Source organism: Pseudophryne corroboree, chromosome 5 (assembly GCF_028390025.1).
Source record: "Pseudophryne corroboree isolate aPseCor3 chromosome 5, aPseCor3.hap2, whole genome shotgun sequence".
Lineage (NCBI taxonomy): Eukaryota > Metazoa > Chordata > Amphibia > Anura > Myobatrachidae > Pseudophryne > Pseudophryne corroboree.
In genome coordinates, this window is record NC_086448.1 from 781,899,998 (window position 1) to 781,919,835 (window position 19,838).

At 47.9% G+C, this 19,838-nt stretch overlaps 1 protein-coding gene across 1 annotated transcript; it reads right to left on the minus strand.

The window, feature by feature from the left end:
* Positions 1-7,346: 7,346 nt before the first annotated feature.
* On the minus strand, positions 7,347-11,043 carry LOC134929683 (uncharacterized). The gene is given in 2 exon segments (XM_063925263.1): positions 7,347-8,528; positions 8,530-11,043. Coding segments are annotated over 2 exon segments (3,696 nt in total).
* Positions 11,044-19,838: the final 8,795 nt, after the last annotated feature.

Genomic DNA, 19,838 nt, shown 5'->3' on the forward strand with positions numbered 1-19,838 from the left:
TATCTGCACTGTGGGGGCATTATTTTTCTGGCACTGTGGGGGCATATCTGCACTGTGGGGGCATTATTTTTCTGGCACTGTGGGGGCATATCTGCACTGTGGGGGCATTATTTTTCTGGCACTGTGGGGGCATTATTTTTCTGGCACTGTGGGGGCATATCTGCACTGTGGGGGCATTATTTTTCTGGCACTGTGGGGGCATTATTTTTCTGGCACTGTGGGGGCATATCTGCACTGTGGGGGCATTATTTTTCTGGCACTGTGGGGGCATATCTGCACTGTGGGGGCATTATTTTTCTGGCACTGTGGGGGCATATCTGCACTGTGGGGGCATTATTTTTCTGGCACTGTGGGGGCATATCTGCACTGTGGGGGCATTATTTTTCTGGTACTGTGGGGGCATATCTGCACTGTGGGGGCATTATGTTTCTGGCACAGTGGGGGCATTATGTTTCTGGCACTGTGGGGGCATATCTGCACTGTGGGGGCATTTATGTTTCTGGCACTGTGGGGGCATTTATGTTTCTGGCACTGGGGGCATTTATGTATCTGGCACTGTGGGGGCATATCTGCACTGTGGGGGCTTTTATGTTTTGTGGCACGGCGGGCATTTATTTATCTGGCACTGTGGGGGCATTTATGTTTTGTGGCACTGGGGGCATTTATGGATCTGGCACTTATGTATCTGGCACTGTGGGGTCATTGATGCATCTGGCACTGTGGGGGCACTTATGTATCTGGCATTGTGTGGTCATTTATGTATCTGGCATTGTGGGGGCATTTATGTATCTGGCACTGGGGGCATATCTGCACTGTGTGGCCATTTATGTATCTGGCACTGCTGGGGGGCATGTCACGTGTAGCTGGCACTGCTGGGGGTATGTCACGTGTAGCTGGCACTGCTGGGGGGCATGTCACGTGTAGCTGGCACTGCTGGGGGGCATATCATGTAGTGTATCTACTAGGCGTCTGTGGCTAGGCAATGTGTCTATCGTGCGCTGCCTGGCGCAAAGTGTCTATCGTGCGCTGCCTGGCGCAAAGTGTCTATCGTGCTCTGCCTGGCGCAAAGTGTCTAACGTGCTCTGCCTGGCGCAAAGTGTATAGGAGGTTCTACCTGGTGCAAAGTGTATTAGCTGCACTACTATGTGGTGTAATGCGAATTGCCACTATTCTGTGGTCATGCACCTTCCCCACGAAGCAACGCCCCTAAATTTTTGCTGCGCGCCTTCGGCGCGCACTGTCCCTGCTTCAGCATGTGGGTGGAGGAGCACCAAGCATTACAGTATGTACATCATTTTGCCCTCCTTACTTAAAAATGTGCCCTCCTTGTGATCAGCACCCTGCCCTAAAACGTGAACACTATCATGTGTAGCTGGCACTGCTGGGGGTCTATTGTGTGTAGCTGGCACTGCTGCGGGGCATGTCATGTGTAGCTGGCACTGCTGCGGGGCATGTCATGTGTTGCTGGCACTGCTGCGGGGCATGTCATGTGTAGCTGGCACTACACTGGAGACATTGTGTGTAAGGAACACTACTGTGGCTGTTCTGCATAAGGCTGCTAATTGTGTGCATAGAGGGGGTGTGAAAAAATATATTTATTTATAGTTTAATAATATGAAGTTACGAGGCCACACCCACTTTCCCAGGAGACCACGCCCACTTTTCCCGAAGCGCGCGCGCCTTCGGCGCGCGCATAGGGGTTGGGGGGCGCTTTTACATTTTCTCGCTCAGGGTGCTAGTATGCCTGGAGCCGGCCCTGGCCAGAGGGACTGGGGGCATGGCCGCCAGCTCACAGACCGCTGGCCATGCCACCACTGTGACTAAAATTGGAGGCGTGGCCGGCAATCGCGGCATTGCCACAAAGCCACGCCCATTTCCCCACCTACCATGCCCCCTTTTCCGGGGCTCCCGACTTAGAAGATACAGATGTTTGGTGGTATGATTTAACTAATATGTCCACATTTAAGATGTCCTATGTGATGACATCCTGAGGTGATGGCCTGTAAACCCTGTCAGAAACACCTACCGGTGATAACCAAACCAAGGGCCTGATTCAGCATGTATCACAAAAGCAAAATCTTTCTCTAAAGGGCAAAACCATGTACACTGCAGGTGGGGCAGATGTAACATGTGCAGAGAGAGTTAGATTTGGGTTTGGTATGTTCAAACTGAAGTCTAAATTGCAGTTTAAAAATAAAACAGTCAGTATTTACCCTGCACAGAAACAATATAACCCACCCAAATCTAACTCTCTCTGCACATGTTGGTGGTCATCCCGAGTTGTTCGCTCGCTAGCTGCTTTTAGCAGCATTGCAAACGCTAGGCCGCCGCCCTCTGGGAGTGTATCTTAGCTTAGCAGAATAGCGAACGAAAGATTAGTAGAACTGCTACTAAATATTTTCTTGCAGTTTCTGAGTAGCTCCAGACCTACTCCTAGATTTCGATCAGCTCAGTCCGTTTAGTTCCTGGTTTGACGTCACAAACACGCCCTGCGTTCGGCCAGCTACTCCCAAATTTCTCCAGACACTCCTGCGTTTTTGCCTGACACGCCTGCGTTTTTTAGCACACTCCCGGAAAACGCTCAGTTACCACCCAGAAACGCCCCTTTCCTGTCAATCATTCACCGATCAGCAGTGCGACTGAAAAGCGCCGCACGAACACCAGCAAAACTGCTAAGTTTTGTGTTAAATAACTTAGCGCATGCGCTCTGCGTACCATGCACATTTAGCAACAAGTCGCAGCATAGCGAAAATCGGCAACGAGCGAACAACTCGGAATGACCACCGTTATATCTGCCCCACCTGCAGTGCACATGGTTTTGCCCATTAGAAAAACATTTTGCTTTTGCGATCCATACTGAATCAGGCTCCAAATACTCTGTATCGTATCGTAAGGCCTGTATCTGGAATTACTAGTTCACACATCTAAGGTTTCCCAGTCCCAGGAGAAACATATGATGGAAAGAGATGTGGGGTTATGTCTGTAGTGTAATCACCTGATGCAGGGGCCTGTGTGCAGCCTCCTCCGTCCGGGCCCCCGCCTCTGCAGCCGGCAGCGCAGTAAAGTCTGAGCACTAGGCCCACAGATGCATATGTGCAGAACTCTAGGTCAATGGCGCAGCTGGCATTTTCCCTGAAATTTCCTTACTGCATGTGAGCAAAATACCGGGAAAATGGCCGCTGCTTCATATTCCTGGTGATTTGAGGAGAGGTTCTGCTGCTGACTGGGGACTCCGGAGAGGTGGGTATTGAAAAAATGGGTGTAATGTGGGCCCCCTGCACCCATTCTAGATACGCCACTGACCTGATGGTAATTTCTGTCATTGTTTATGGGCATTGCAGAAAATATAGAGATTTAGGACCAGGGATATGAATTTTCTGCAGAAAGACCCATCAGTCTTATTAGTTTGTAACTTTGATAACCGGAAACCTGTTCTGCCCCCATATGCTGTAATTAACTGTTGTAGTTAAATTACCCAAGAATTGAGTTTGTCTCTGAGGAATTTGATCACGTTGTTTGTATTTCAGTGAGTAAAAGTGAATATGTTAGAAATGATACACACGAGCATTTTATCCTGAGAAATATGCAATATTGCAGCTGCCTGGATTTCTATTGAGGCGTCCACCGGCAGCTTTGCATATCCCAGCCACTGCGTACAAAGAGGCAGCGTCGCTCGCAGGTCAGTCGGTTATGAAACTTCTGGTCGCGCAGCATGGCCGCAGGAAGTACGACGCCGGAGACATAACAGCTGTGTAAGGGATTGTGGTTGCAGCCTCATACGCGCCCCCCAAAACGTTTGCAACATGTCTGCGTTTTTGCCACCGTTCCCCTTTACCTCCCTCAAACGTTCTTTGAGTATGAATCGCTTTACAAGTAAGTCCTCATGACCATCACAGCACATACAGATGGAGCCTCTGTGATCCGTCCGCCTAGTCACGCTGGGAGTGCACAGAGCCGCTTCCCATTGTAAGCGTCTCTGTCTGGGCTCGTGCGCCCTCCTGGATGGAGACGCTCTCCATTCAAGTGAATAGGAAGCATCTCCGTCCGGGCGCGCGCGCCCGTCCAGACGGAGGCGCTCACAGTGACTAGATGCTCCCAGGCGGGCGTGCCTAGTCACAGACGGAGCCACGACTAGCGTGGCTCCATCTGTACTTGCACACACTGCTAACAATCTACTACAAAAATATCACATTTGCTTACATCTCTGAATCAGGCCCTTCATTGTACCTGTTTTTTTATTTATGTTATTATTAATTACATTTCTCCTTCGTCCTAGAGGATGCTGGGGACTCCAAAAGAACCATGGGGTATAGACAGGATCCGCAGGAGACATGGGCACTTTAAGACTTTAATGGGCGTGTAGTGGCTCCTCCCTCTATGCCCCTCCTCCAGACATCAGTTCGATTCTGTGCCCAGGGGAGACTGGGTGCACACTAGGGGAGCTCTACTGAGACTTTTGTTAGGTTTATTATTTTCAGGGAGCGCTGCTGGAGCAGAAGTCCTCCCCGGCTTCTACCAAATCCACCGCATGACGCTGGGGCTCCTCTGCGGGAGTCCGCACTGGTGGGGGCACGTCTTCAGCTCTTCGGTCAAGTCTGAGTTCGCTCGGGCCTGGATCCTTGGGTGCTGGAAATTGTGACCCAAGGATACAAACTGGAGTTCCAAGACGTGCCTCCACACCGATTTTTAAAATCGGCCTTACCAGTTTCTCACCCAGAGAGCCAGAGAGAGAGGTAGTGTGTGCTGCGATGCAAAAGCTATGTCACCGGCAAGTCATTGTCACAGTTCCCCCGTTACAACAGGGGAAAGGATTTTATTCAACCCTGTTCGTGGTCCCGAAGCCGGATGGCTCGGTCAGACCGATTCTGAACTTAAAATCCCTCAACCTGTATTTAAAAAGATTCAAATTCAAGATGGAATCTCTCCGAGCTGTGATCTCCAGTCTGGAGGGAAGGGGGGGGGGGATTTTATGGTGTCAGTCGACATAAAGGATGCATACCTACATGTCCCCATATATCCTCCTCATCAGGCGTTCCTGAGGTTTGCGGTTCAGGATTGTCACTACCAATTTCAGACGTTGCCGTTTGGTCTTTCCACGGCCCCGAGGATTTTCACCAAAGTTATGGCGTAAATGATGGTGCTCCTGCGCAAGCAAGTGGTCACAATTATCCCATACTTGGACGATCTCCTGAGAAAGGCGAGATCAAGGGAGCAGTTACTAAAAAGCGTTGCGCTCTCCCTGAAGGTGCTGCAACAACATGGCTGGCTCCTAAATTTACCAAAGTCGCAGTTGATTCCGACAACTCGGCTGTCGTTTTTGGGCATGATTCTGGACACGGAGCTGCAGAGGATCTTTCTCCCGTTGGAAAAGGCTCAGGAACTCCAGAACATGGTCAAGGAACTTCTGAAACCGCCAAGAGTGTCGATTCATCACTGCACTCGAGTACTGGGGAAAATGGTGGCTGCCTACGAGGCCATTCCGTTTGGCAGATTCCATGCAAGAACTTTTCAGTGGGACCTGCTGGACAAGTGGTCCGGGTCCCATCTGCACATGCACCGGAAGATAAGCCTGTCACCCAGGGCCAGGGTTTCCCTCCTGTGGTGGCTCCAACGTTCTCACCTTCTAGAGGGTCGCAGGTTCGGGATCCAGGATTGGGTTCTGGTGACCACGGACGCGAATCTCCGAGGTTGGGGAGCAGTCACACAGGGACAAAATTTCCAGGGAAAATGGTCAAGCCAGGAAGCTTGTCTGCACATAAACGTGCTGGAGTTAAGGGCAATCTACAACAGCCTTCGGCAAGCGGAACATCTTCGCGACCTGCCCGTCAGAGCAGAGTGGCGATGGCGGAGGCCACCAAGATTCTTTGCTGGGTGGAAAAATATGCAAGCACATGTCAGCTGTCTTCATTCCAGGAGTGGACAACTGGGAAGCAGACTTCCTCAGCAGACACGATCTCCATCCAGGAGAGTGGGGTCTTCATCAAGAGGTCTTTGCAGAAGTGACAAGTCATTGGGGACTTCCTCAAATAGACATTATGGCATCTCGCCTCAACAAGAAGCTTCAGACATAATGTTCCAGGTCGAGGGACCCTCAAGCAATAGCAGTGGACGCACTGATGACACCGTGGGTGTTTCAGCCGGTCTATGTGTTCCCTCCACTTCCACTCATCCCAAAGGTCATAAGGATCATAAGAAGAACAAGGGTTCAGGCGATACTCGTTGTTCCTGATTGGCCACGGAGGGCCTGGTATCCGGATCTTCAGGAAGTACTCACAGGAGATCCCTGGCCTCTTCCTCTAAGAGAGGACCTGTTACAGCAGGGGCCATGCGTGTTCCAGGACTTACCGCGGTTGCGTTTGACGGCATGGCGGTTTAACGCAAAATCCTATCTAGAAAGGGTACTCCCGGGGAAGTCATCCCCACTCTACTTAAAGCTAGAAAGGAGGAAACGGCGAAGCATTATCACCGTATTTGTAGAAAATATGTGTCTTGGTGCGAATCCAAGAAGGCTCCTACGGAAGATTTTCAGCTGGGTTGTTTTCTCCACTTTTTGCAAGCAGGTGTGGATGCGGGCCTGAAGTTAGGCTCTATTAAAGTGCAGGTTTCGGCCTTATCAATTTTCTTTCAAAGGGAATTGGCCTCACTTCCAGAAGTACAGACTTTTGTGAAGGGTGTGCTGCACATTCAACCTCCCTTTGTGCCCCCAGTGGCACCGTGGGACCTTAACGTGGTGTTACAGTTCCTTACGTCACATTGGTTTGAACCAGTGGTGCAAGTATGCGGGTACACTTGGGTACGGAGTACCCTTAAGAATTTGGCAGCGGGTACGCAGTACCACCTGCCATACACTTTGCCAATACCACAATTATAATGTGCCACAAAGCAACAAGACCATGGTGCTTGGCAGCATGACGGCTCCTCCCACTTTGTCAGGGTTACCGGGAGTGTGACAGTGGCTGTATTTTCCTGTTATAATGGAGGCATTACTATATATTCTTATTAAATTGGGGGCATTACTATATATTTCTATTATACTAGAGGTATCACTATATATTTCTACTAGGCGATTCATCGCGCCCTGCGGGCGCTCTTCACACCGTCGAAAGGGGCTACGCCCCCGTAACCCCTATATAAAGGTTAAGGAGTATAGAATAGTAGTTGTCAAATGTATTGTGGTGGACTGTTGGTATTGATGTTGGTTAAATGTTGTTTGGCAAAAGGGAAATGTGATGGTGAATGGTGTGTAGGGGGTTGTGAGTGTGTGTAGGGTACGATGTAGAGAATTAGGATGGGAATGAAATGTAAATGAAAACGCTTTGAGTCGGTAAAGTATGTGAAGGCATGTTTTACATTTGAAACACTTGATTGAAAACAACATTTTTGGTAAAGTGACGGTCGTCACCCAGGAGCTGTCCTTGTTGGTCTGTTGGTGTAATGTGTAGTTTGACGTGATGTTGGTTGCGAGAGCGTGATAATGCAACATACAGTTGTCCATGTGAGAAAACTGTTGTTTGAAGAAGAATGCCAACGTGATCAAAAGTTTGTCCTTGAGATTTGTTTATGGTGATTGCGTATGCGGGAATGACGGGAAACTGCCTACGGTGTAGGATAAATGGTAATGTCGTATCATTGGCAGCTAAATCAATTCGTGGAATAAATACAACGTCGCCTCTGTTGCACTCTGATAGAATTCTGCACGTTATGAAGTGATGTTCTAGTTTTTCGACAATTAGGCGTGTTCCATTACATAATCCCTTCAGTGGGTTAAGGTTGCGTAAAAGCATTATAATAACGCCTTTTTTTAAGAGCAGAACATGTGGAGGCATTCCTGAAGGTGTTTGGCTGTGGAGAAATTCAATGGGTAAGTTTAAAGTATCGTTTGGATCTTCAGTGACAACAGAATCTGCACTGTAATAAATGGTGCCATGTTCTCCTAGTAAATCAATAATCTTGCGGTTAATGTCGAGAGTGTGAGCGTTTGTGGGTGCAATAATGACTCGTTTTGCTAGGTCCTCCTCCGATATATGGCTTGCATTTGTAAAAATGGTTTCTATTAGATCGTCTGTTGTGACCATATGTTGTGGTATTAGAATGGTGGTATTGTCGGTGAAATTGGATATTGGTGGCAGAGTACCCATACCAACTTGTAGAAGCCATTTATTGTGTTCAACTTGTCCTTCGGTGCGCATGTTGGTAGTAAGAGTGAGATGAGTGAAATGTTTCCACAGGTGACTTGCTTTAATGCAGCATTCTAGAATATCGGTTTGGGTTCCTCGGGCAACAACAGGAAGTGTTTGTCGAAAATCTCCGCCCAAAACGATGATTTTGTTTCCAAATGGTGTGTTGATGTTCATGATGTCACGCAGGAGTGTGTCAATACAGCGTAGTCCATGTTTTGGAAGCATAGTAATTCCGTCAATTATGATGAGGGTTGATTTACGGAATACATCAGCTTCTGGTGAAGTTAGACGTAGTGAAGAAACAGAGGTATCAAGAAGTGGGACAGGAAGTTTAAAGCCACTGTGAACACACAGTGCGTCCTCCTTTGAGTAAGGTAGCTGCAATGCCAGTGGTTGCAAATGGCAATACAATTTGTCCCTTTCCTCGTATGTATGCTATGAGTGTGGTGTACAGGAATGTTTTACCTGAGCCCCCGGGCCCATCCAGATAAAAACAATGGTTGGTAACATGGCTGTTATCCGCTGCTATGATAATTGTGTTGAATGCATGTAACTGCTGGTTGTTGAGCATTGCTATGAGTTTCTTTGCTTCGTGTGCTTCCTCAATGAGATTATATTTTTGTTGTGCTGGTGCATTTCCCGTAGGAGTTGGCAAGGCAAGCACAGAACAGGATAATCCATGTTGTTGAAGGATTGTGTTGATGTCATGTAGTGCGTTGTTTTGGGCAATGTTTTCAGAATTGTGTTGCATTAAGTCAACAGTCAGATCAATTATGTGATGTTCCCACAATTTGAGTGGTTGAGCAGGCTGACAAAAGCAGCAGATGTATGCGAACATTTCCCTTAACTGTTTAGCCATAAGGTAAGTGGCTCCATCGGTTAAACAGTGATGCCATTCGTCATCGGATGCAAGTAGTCCTTGTGCAAAAGCTGCTGCTTTAAAGGTTTCACAGACAACATTATTGACTGTGCGCAATGCCTGGAAACTGATTGCACCGGGAACATGTAGAAGTAAAATGCGTAGGTAGAAGCGTTCTTCATTTTTCACATTGACAGTGTACATTCTGGCAACAATGTTATCACCTCCTCGTTGTCTTTTTTGGTGTGCATGTGGATCATGTTCATTTAGTGCAAACCAAGATTCTAGTTTTGTTCTGCCTGTTCGGGCTGCAAGGAGGGCTTCTTCCTCATGACCGTGTTCAAAGATGATTGTTTGCTGGTGAGGTAGAAGTACGGGAAGTCTTATTACAGCGTGTGAGCGATCGTGCATGACATATTCTCTTAATCTCCAAATAGCTTCTGGAGGGCTTACATAGCGGCAGTCAATGAAATTTTGTATTTCATTGTATTGTTGCTCTGGTTGACCATTTGGTGTTATGACCACATTTGCACAATCAAAGCCCTTAAAAATGTACTTGTAGATGTACTTGATAGCGTACAGTGAAGTGCACACTTCCACGTTTATGTGTGCGTTGTACTTTAGGGCTAAGTATGGATTGTATGGTACCACATTTTGATTGGACATAAGTACGCCTCGAACCTCTACTGTTTCTGTAGGGCGACGTCGGTATACAGGATATGTATTACGGTGTATGAGGGTGTTGTCATTAAATTCTTTTGGGAATTGCTTGGTACATTTGCCATTTTGCATACAGGGTGCGCGTGGATAGTTTGTGCCGCATGGACCATGTAGCATGCAGCGGGTTATGATTTGCCGCAAAAGTAGATGTCCCACATGGGGTATTTCTGCAGAAACAATTTTATCAATTTTTTCAGCAGTGGTAAATTTGTCCTCTGCTCTCAGTGCAAGCAGTATGTGAGCGTGTGGAAGGCCTCTTTTCTGAAACTCAATAGTATAGACAAAGGCTTGTGCCTGTCCAAAAAGGCTATGTTTGGTTAGGTCATCAATGAGTGCATCGAGTTTAATTTTGAACACGCGTGCAACTAAGTCAGGTCTATCTGAAGTGTGTTCGCCTGGCCTTAAGTTGTCAATTATTTCGGGCCAAGTTGGATTAGCGGTGAAAGTAACAAAAACATCTGGAGCTCCCCATTTTGCAAAAATGGACATGGCGTCACAGCAACGTTCGCGCATATGTCTTGGTGAACCTTCAAAGGTAGATGGTAGAATGATGGGAACCCCAGCGGCAATGTGATTATGGTCTGCCATGTTTGCAACGTGGTCAGCTAGTCCCTGATACTGTTCTGCTCTTAAGCGTTTTTGATTGTGTCGAATGTAGTTTAATCGATTAGCCTCTACCTGCAGATAGGAATCGACTAACCACTGTTGTGTTAATTTTCCTGCATACATTATGGGGCTGAATTCATCTCTAATGGCTGTTAAGGCGGCTTTGTACTGCAACATGGTAACATAGGTGCGTTTTGGATTGAGTTGTGCTCCATTATAAGAAGCACAGTGCCAATTAGGTTGCCAGCCAGGTTCGCCATAAGGGAAAAGAAGAGCATATGTCATAGGATCCATGTTTGGGCTTAGAATGTTAAGGTTAATAAATGGTTGGTTTGGATCGTCAGGATTTATTGGATATATTCTGATGTCGCGATGGAATGGTGGTTCTCCATCTTCGTTGACAAAGATCATTGCAACTTCGTTGGATGTGGGTTTGTTGTATCGTCTGTAATCCGAGTGGCGATCCCGTCTGAGGGCCATGCTAACGACTGGAACCTGTTGTCCTGTTTCAGCAGCAAGTTGGACTTGTTGTTTATGAATGTTCCGAATAAGCTGATAGCTATGAGCAAGGCGATTGTGTGTGCGAAAAAAACGGTCAATGGTGTCCATGATGTTGGGCCGACAGTCATCATTGGCGACATGTTCCTCCCGAAAGTTGGCTGCTTGTGTGCTGTCCATAACGTATAGTTGTGCGAATTGGGGTGTATGATTATTAACAGGCTGTAGGTGGGAAGTGCGATGATATGTCTGGCCGTGTACTTTGAACACGTAAGGGCCTTTTCCTTGTAAACTAACAATTTTTGCTCCAATTGATGCAAAGGAAACAGCACTGTTATAAGATCGGATATTGTCACGGAAATGATTGTGGTTGGGGTCAGTTGTGTCCGATAGTAAGTTGCATAGAAACTGTGGATAGTGTAAATGCACTCCATTTATGTCTTGTGGTTTTGGCAACTGAAGTTTGCCTTTGCGGCAGCAGCTTGTGAATTTAAAATCGGATGGACGCTCTGCTAGAAAATTCCGAGATCCACAGAACTGGCACATGATGTTGAATGGTCCGCAAGTGTGTGTGGTGACTTGCTGGTCTTGTAAAGGTATGTCCACATTATGTAGAATGTGTGTGTTTTGCTTTCGAATTGTGAGCTGGTGTTGTGCATCTGCTAAACGTCTTGCTTTAGTTTTGCTTTCAGATTGGGTAGCAAGGCTCCGCCGCTGAGAATTAGCATGTGCATTGCGGCGTACTGTGAATTGTTCCAGTGTTTCTTCTTGGAGTCTACGTTTGTGATTGAGTGCATCTTTAGTTCTCCGTGACTGACCCTGTGTATATGTTTGGTTGTGACGGCGAATGCGTTGAGAGTAGAGATGAGCGCCGGAAATTTTTCGGGTTTTGTGTTTTGGTTTTGGGTTCGGTTCCGCGGCCGTGTTTTGGGTTCGACCGCGTTTTGGCAAAACCTCACCGAATTTTTTTTGTCGGATTCGGGTGTGTTTTGGATTCGGGTGTTTTTTTAAAAAAACCCTAAAAAACAGCTTAAATCATAGAATTTGGGGGTAATTTTGATCCCAAAGTATTATTAACCTCAAAAAACATAATTTACACTCATTTTCAGCCTATTCTGAACACATCACACCTCACAATATTATTTTTAGTCCTAAAATTTGCACCGAGGTCGCTGTGTGAGTAAGATAAGCGACCCTAGTGGCCGACACAAACACCGGGCCCATCTAGGAGTGGCACTGCAGTGTCACGCAGGATGGCCCTTCCAAAAAACCCTCCCCAAACAGCACATGACGCAAAGAAAAAAAGAGGCGCAATGAGGTAGCTGACTGTGTGAGTAAGATTAGCGACCCTAGTGGCCGACACAAACACCGGGCACATCTAGGAGTGGCACTGCAGTGTCACGCAGGATGTCCCTTCCAAAAAACCCTCCCCAAACAGCACATGACGCAAAGAAAAAAAGAGGCGCAATGAGGTAGCTGTGTGAGTAAGATTAGCGACCCTAGTGGCCGACACAAACACCGGGCCCATCTAGGAGTGGCACTGCAGTGTCACGCAGGATGTCCCTTCCAAAAAACCCTCCCCAATCAGCACATGATGCAAAGAAAAAGAAAAGAAAAAAGAGGTGCAAGATGGAATTATCCTTGGGCCCTCCCACCCACCCTTATGTTGTATAAACAAAACAGGACATGCACACTTTAACCAACCCATCATTTCAGTGACAGGGTCTGCCACACGACTGTGACTGATATGACGGGTTGGTTTGGACCCCCCCCAAAAAAGAAGCAATTAATCTCTCCTTGCACAAACTGGCTCTACAGAGGCAAGATGTCCACCTCATCTTCACCCTCCGATATATCACCGTGTACATCCCCCTCCTCACAGATTATCAATTCGTCCCCACTGGAATCCACCATCTCAGCTCCCTGTGTACTTTGTGGAGGCAATTGCTGCTGGTCAATGTCTCCGCGGAGGAATTGATTATAATTCATTTTAATGAACATCATCTTCTCCACATTTTCTGGATGTAACCTCGTACGCCGATTGCTGACAAGGTGAGCGGCGGCACTAAACACTCTTTCGGAGTACACACTTGTGGGAGGGCAACTTAGGTAGAATAAAGCCAGTTTGTGCAAGGGCCTCCAAATTGCCTCTTTTTCCTGCCAGTATAAGTACGGACTGTGTGACGTGCCTACTTGGATGCGGTCACTCATATAATCCTCCACCATTCTATCAATGTTGAGAGAATCATATGCAGTGACAGTAGACGACATGTCCGTAATCGTTGTCAGGTCCTTCAGTCCGGACCAGATGTCAGCATCAGCAGTCGCTCCAGACTGCCCTGCATCACCGCCAGCGGGTGGGCTCGGAATTCTGAGCCTTTTCCTCGCACCCCCAGTTGCGGGAGAATGTGAAGGAGGAGATGTTGACAGGTCGCGTTCCGCTTGACTTGACAATTTTGTCACCAGCAGGTCTTTCAACCCCAGCAGACCTGTGTCTGCCGGAAAGAGAGATCCAAGGTAGGCTTTAAATCTAGGATCGAGCACGGTGGCCAAAATGTAGTGCTCTGATTTCAACAGATTGACCACCCGTGAATCCTTGTTAAGCGAATTAAGGGCTGCATCCACAAGTCCCACATGCCTAGCGGAATCGCTCCGTGTTAGCTCCTTCTTCAATGCCTCCAGCTTCTTCTGCAAAAGCCTGATGAGGGGAATGACCTGACTCAGGCTGGCAGTGTCTGAACTGACTTCACGTGTGGCAAGTTCAAAGGGCATCAGAACCTTGCACAACGTTGAAATCATTCTCCACTGCACTTGAGACAGGTGCATTCCATCTCCTATATCGTGCTCAATTGTATAGGCTTGAATGGCCTTTTGCTGCTCCTCCAACCTCTGAAGCATATAGAGGGTTGAATTCCACCTCGTTACCACTTCTTGCTTCAGATGATGGCAGGGCAGGTTCAGTAGTTTTTGGTGGTGCTCCAGTCTTCTGTACGTGGTGCCTGTACGCCGAAAGTGTCCCGCAATTTTTCTGGCCACCGACAGCATCTCTTGCACGCCCCTGTCGTTTTTTAAAAAATTCTGCACCACCAAATTCAAGGTATGTGCAAAACATGGGACGTGCTGGAATTTGCCCATATTTAATGCACACACAATATTGCTGGCGTTGTCCGATGCCACAAATCCACAGGAGAGTCCAATTGGGGTAAGCCATTCCGCGATGATCTTCCTCAGTTGCCGTAAGAGGTTTTCAGCTGTGTGCGTATTCTGGAAAGCGGTGATACAAAGCGTAGCCTGCCTAGGAAAGAGTTGGCGTTTGCGAGATGCTGCTACTGGTGCCGCCGCTGCTGTTCTTGCGGCGGGAGTCCATACATCTACCCAGTGGGCTGTCACAGTCATATAGTCCTGACCCTGCCCTGCTCCACTTGTCCACATGTCCGTGGTTAAGTGGACATTGGGTACAACTGCATTTTTTAGGAGACTGGTGAGTCTTTTTCTGACGTCCGTGTACATTCTCGGTATCGCCTGCCTAGAGAAGTGGAACCTAGATGGTATTTGGTAACGGGGGCACACTGCCTCAATAAATTGTCTAGTTCCCTGTGAACTAACGGCGGATACCGGACGCACGTCTAACACCAACATAGTTGTCAAGGACTCAGTTATCCGCTTTGCAGTAGGATGACTGCTGTGATATTTCATCTTCCTCGCAAAGGACTGTTGAACAGTCAATTGCTTACTGGAAGTAGTACAAGTGGGCTTACGACTTCCCCTCTGGGATGACCATCGACTCCCAGCGGCAACAACAGCAGCGCCAGCAGCAGTAGGCGTTACACGCAAGGATGCATCGGAGGAATCCCAGGCAGGAGAGGACTCGTCAGACTTGCCAGTGACATGGCCTGCAGGACTATTGGCATTCCTGGGGAAGGAGGAAATTGACACTGAGGGAGTTGGTGGGGTGGTTTGCGTGAGCTTGGTTACAAGAGGAAGGGATTTACTGGTCAGTGGACTGCTTCCGCTGTCACCCAAAGTTTTTGAACTTGTCACTGACTTATTATGAATGCGCTGCAGGTGACGTATAAGGGAGGATGTTCCGAGGTGGTTAACGTCCTTACCCCTACATATTACAGCTTGACAAAGGGAACACACGGCTTGACACCTGTTGTCCGCATTTCTGGTGAAATACCTCCACACCGAAGAGCTGATTTTTTTGGTATTTTCACCTGGCATGTCAACGGCCATATTCCTCCCACGGACAACAGGTGTCTCCCCGGGTGCCTGACTTAAACAAACCACCTCACCATCAGAATCCTCCTGGTCAATTTCCTCCCCAGCGCCAGCAACACCCATATCCTCCTCATCCTGGTGTACTTCAACACTGACATCTTCAATCTGACTATCAGGAACTGGACTGCGGGTGCTCCTTCCAGCACTTGCAGGGGGCATGCAAATAGTGGAAGGCGCATGCTCTTCACGTCCAGTGTTGGGAAGGTCAGGCATCGCAAACGACACAATTGGACTCTCCTTGTGGATTTGGGATTTCAAAGAACGCACAGTTCTTTGCGGTGCTTTTGCCAGCTTGAGTCTTTTCAGTTTTCTAGCGAGAGGCTGAGTGCTTCCATCCTCATGTGAAGCTGAACCACTAGCCATGAACATAGGCCAGGGCCTCAGCCGTTCCTTGCCACTCCGTGTGGTAAATGGCATATTGGCAAGTTTACGCTTCTCCTCCGACAATTTTATTTTAGGTTTTGGAGTCCTTTTTTTTCTGATATTTGGTGTTTTGGATTTGACATGCTCTGTACTATGACATTGGGCATCGGCCTTGGCAGACGACGTTGCTGGCATTTCATCGTCTCGGCCATGACTAGTGGCAGCAGCTTCAGCACGAGGTGGAAGTGGATCTTGATCTTTCCCTAATTTTGGAACCTCAACTTTTTTGTTCTCCATATTTTATAGGCAGAACTAAAAGGCACCTCAGGTAAACAATGGAGATGGATGGATTGGATACTAGTATACAATTATGGACGGACTGCCACGGTTAGGTGGTATAAAAAAACCACGGTTAGGTGGTATATATTATAATAATAATACAATTATGGATGGACGGACTGCCTGCCGACTGCCGACACAGAGGTAGCCACAGCCGTGAACTACCGCACTGTACACTGGTTGATAAAGAGATAGTAGTATACTCGTAACAACTAGTATGACACTATGACGACGGTATAAAGAATGCAAAAAAAACCACGGTTAGGTGGTATATATTATAATAATAATACAATTATGGATGGACGGACTGCCTGCCGACTGCCGACACAGAGGTAGCCACAGCCGTGAACTACCGCACTGTACACTGGTTGATAAAGAGATAGTAGTATACTCGTAACAACTAGTATGACACTATGACGACGGTATAAAGAATGCAAAAAAAACCACGGTTAGGTGGTATATATTATAATAATAATACAATTATGGATGGACGGACTGCCTGCCGACTGCCGACACAGAGGTAGCCACAGCCGTGAACTACCGCACTGTACACTGGTTGATAAAGAGATAGTAGTATACTCGTAACAACTAGTATGACACTATGACGACGGTATAAAGAATGAAAAAAAAACCACGGTTAGGTGGTATATATTATAATAATAATACAATTATGGATGGACGGACTGCCTGCCGACTGCCGACACAGAGGTAGCCACAGCCGTGAACTACCGCACTGTACACTGGTTGATAAAGAGATAGTAGTATACTCGTAACAATTAGGATGACACTATGACGGTATAAAGAATGAAAAAAAAACCACGGTTAGGTGGTAGGTATATAATAATAAATAATACAATTCTGGTCGGACGGACTGCCTGCCGTGTGCCGACACAGAGGTAGCCACAGCCGTGAACTACCGCACTGTACACTGGTTGATAAAGAGATAGTAGTATACTCGTAACAATTAGGATGACACTATGACGGTATAAAGAATGAAAAAAAAACCACGGTTAGGTGGTAGGTATATAATAATAAATAATACAATTCTGGTCGGACGGACTGCCTGCCGTGTGCCGACACAGAGGTAGCCACAGCCGTGAACTACCGCACTGTACACTGGTTGATAAAGAGATAGTAGTATACTCGTAACAATTAGGATGACACTATGACGGTATAAAGAATGAAAAAAAAACCACGGTTAGGTGGTAGGTATATAATAATAAATAATACAATTCTGGTCGGACGGACTGCCTGCCGTGTGCCGTCACAGAGGTAGCCACAGCCGTGAACTACCGCACTGTACACTGGTTGATAAAGAGATAGTAGTATACTCGTAACAATTAGGATGACACTATGACGGTATAAAGAATGAAAAAAAAACCACGGTTAGGTGGTAGGTATATAATAATAAATAATACAATTCTGGTCGGACGGACTGCCTGCCGTGTGCCGACACAGAGGTAGCCACAGCCGTGAACTACCGCACTGTACACTGGTTGATAAAGAGATAGTAGTATACTCGTAACAATTAGGATGACACTATGACGGTATAAAGAATGAAAAAAAAACCACGGTTAGGTGGTAGGTATATAATAATAAATAATACAATTCTGGTCGGACGGACTGCCTGCCGTGTGCCGACACAGAGGTAGCCACAGCCGTGAACTACCGCACTGTACTGTGTCTGCTGCTAATATAGACTGGTTGATATTTAAAGAGATATTAGTAGTATACAACAATACTATACTGGTGGTCAGGCACTGGTCACCACTCCTGCAGCAAAAGTGTGCACTGTTAATTAATATAATTGTACTCCTGGCTCCTGCTAACAACCTGCAGTGCTCCCCAGTCTCCCCCACAATTAATTATAAGCTTTTAATTTATACATTGATGACTGTGCAGCACACTGGGCTGAGCTGAGTGCACACAGACTGAGTCACACTGTGTGACTGACTGTGCTGTGTATCGTTTTTTTTTTCAGGCAGAGAACGGATATAGCAGAGAGAAGTGAACGGATATATTATATTAAATAAAAGTTAACTAGCAACTGCACTGGTCACTGACTGTGGTAAACTAACTCTGTCTGCGACTCTGCACAATCTCTCTCTATCTAATCTATCTATCTCTATTCTAATGGAGAGGACGCCAGACACGTCCTCTCCCTATCAATCTCAATGCACGAGTGAAAATGGCGGCGACGCGCGGCTCCTTATATAGAATCCGAGTCTCGCGATAGAATCCGAGCCTCGCGAGAATCCGACAGCGTCATGATGACGTTCGGGCGCGCTCGGGTTAACCGAGCAAGGCGGGAAGATCCGAGTCGCTCGGACCCGTGGAAAAAAAAGTGAAGCTCGTGCGGGTTCGGATTCAAAGAAACCGAACCCGCTCATCTCTAGTTGAGAGTCTGCATGTTTATTTTTTTTTAGTTTGGTTGTCTCCAATGTCTGTTTTAGGAGTCTGGCTTGAGATGCAGCTTTGGCTTTTGTGTGCGTTGTTGCTTGTTGGATGTTTTGGATATTATGTGTTTGGGGAGGTAGTGGCGTTGTTGCTGAAAATGTGGCTTGCGAGGCTTGGCTTTGTTTGGCTCGCCATCTTGCTTGGCGCTCTTTGTTTTTGCGTTTTTTTCGTAAGACGGGATCCTCATCCAAATTCATAGCAATCTAGTGTAGTGTACATAATATGTTAGTTCCATGCAGTGTAGCAAGGGTGGACAGTAGACTGTTGTTAGGGAAGAGGGTATATTGTAGAGGATAGTGTTTGAAAATTGTGTTACCTGTGGTTTGCAAAGGCAAGGATTTGGTAGGATGTGTGTGTTAAAAAGTGGTTAAAGTGTGTTGGTCATAGACAGCGTGGGTGTGGTGGTTTGAGGTGCGGGTGGCTCCCGTACTGGGGCTGTTGAGAGGCAGTAGGAGGTAGCTGGGGAGGGTGCTTATTGTAGGCTGGATGTGGTAAATTGGTGTAGGGTGTGTGTGTGAGAGTGGGCAGGTGGGGAGGGGGGTTATTGTAGGCTCCATATTCTGGCTAGGTGTGGGGGGTGCAGGCTGTTTGCATGCTGCAGCAGATGAGAGGGTGGATGGGGTGGTTTGGTGTTGTGGGGTGCGGTGGGGCCTCTTGGGCTGGGTTATGAGAGGATAGAGGTGGGAGCTGGGGAGGGTGGGTAGCAGAGGCTGGATGTGGTGAGTGGGTGGATTTGGGGCGTGCATGTTGCCCCCGTGCTGTGGGTTATGACAGGCTGGAGGTGGAAGCTGGGGAGGGGGGTTAGTGGAGGATGGATGTGGTGGGTGGTGTGTGTGAGAGGTGGGAGGTGTGGAGGGGGGTTAGAGGAGGCTGGATGTTGGGTGTGTGGGCTGCTCCCGTACAGGGGCTGGAGGTTTGAGCTGGGGAGGGGGTTTAGGGGAGGGTAGGTGTGTTGGTAGTGGGGTGGGGGTTGCGGGCTGGTCCTGTGCTGCGGGTGATGAGAAGCTGCAGGTGGGAGGTGTGTAGGGTGATGAGGGTAGTGTGGGTGTGGTGTGTTGGTGTTGGGGGTGCCTGGGGTTTGCGTGTGGTGGCTGCAGAGAGAGTGGAGGAGGTTGCTGTAGAGGGAGGGTGTTGGAGTCCGGCAGCGCAGGTATTTGCGGGTGGCGTTTCCTGCTTCATGTTAGAGGTGAGAGGTGGGGAGGGGGAGTAAGTGGAGGCTGCGTGTGTTGGGTCTGGGTGGGTGGTGCGGGTGTGTCCCGTGCTGCGGGTTTGGGTGCTTGGGTTTTGCGTGTGGCGGCAGCAGAGATAGCGGAGGAGGTTGCTGCTGAGCAGTGGGGTGAGGTGAGGCGAGTGGCTGGGGAGGCACAAGCAGGTAACCTCCCCCCCCCCCCCCCCCATAAAGGAGAAGGGAATTTTTAAAAAGCGCGGGCCCCCCTTGACTCCTGAAACCAGCACCAGGCAGAGCCAGCCAGGGAGGGGAAATACCATAGCAGGGGACACTCGGTATGGGGTCCCCCTGCCATAGCATTAATCAA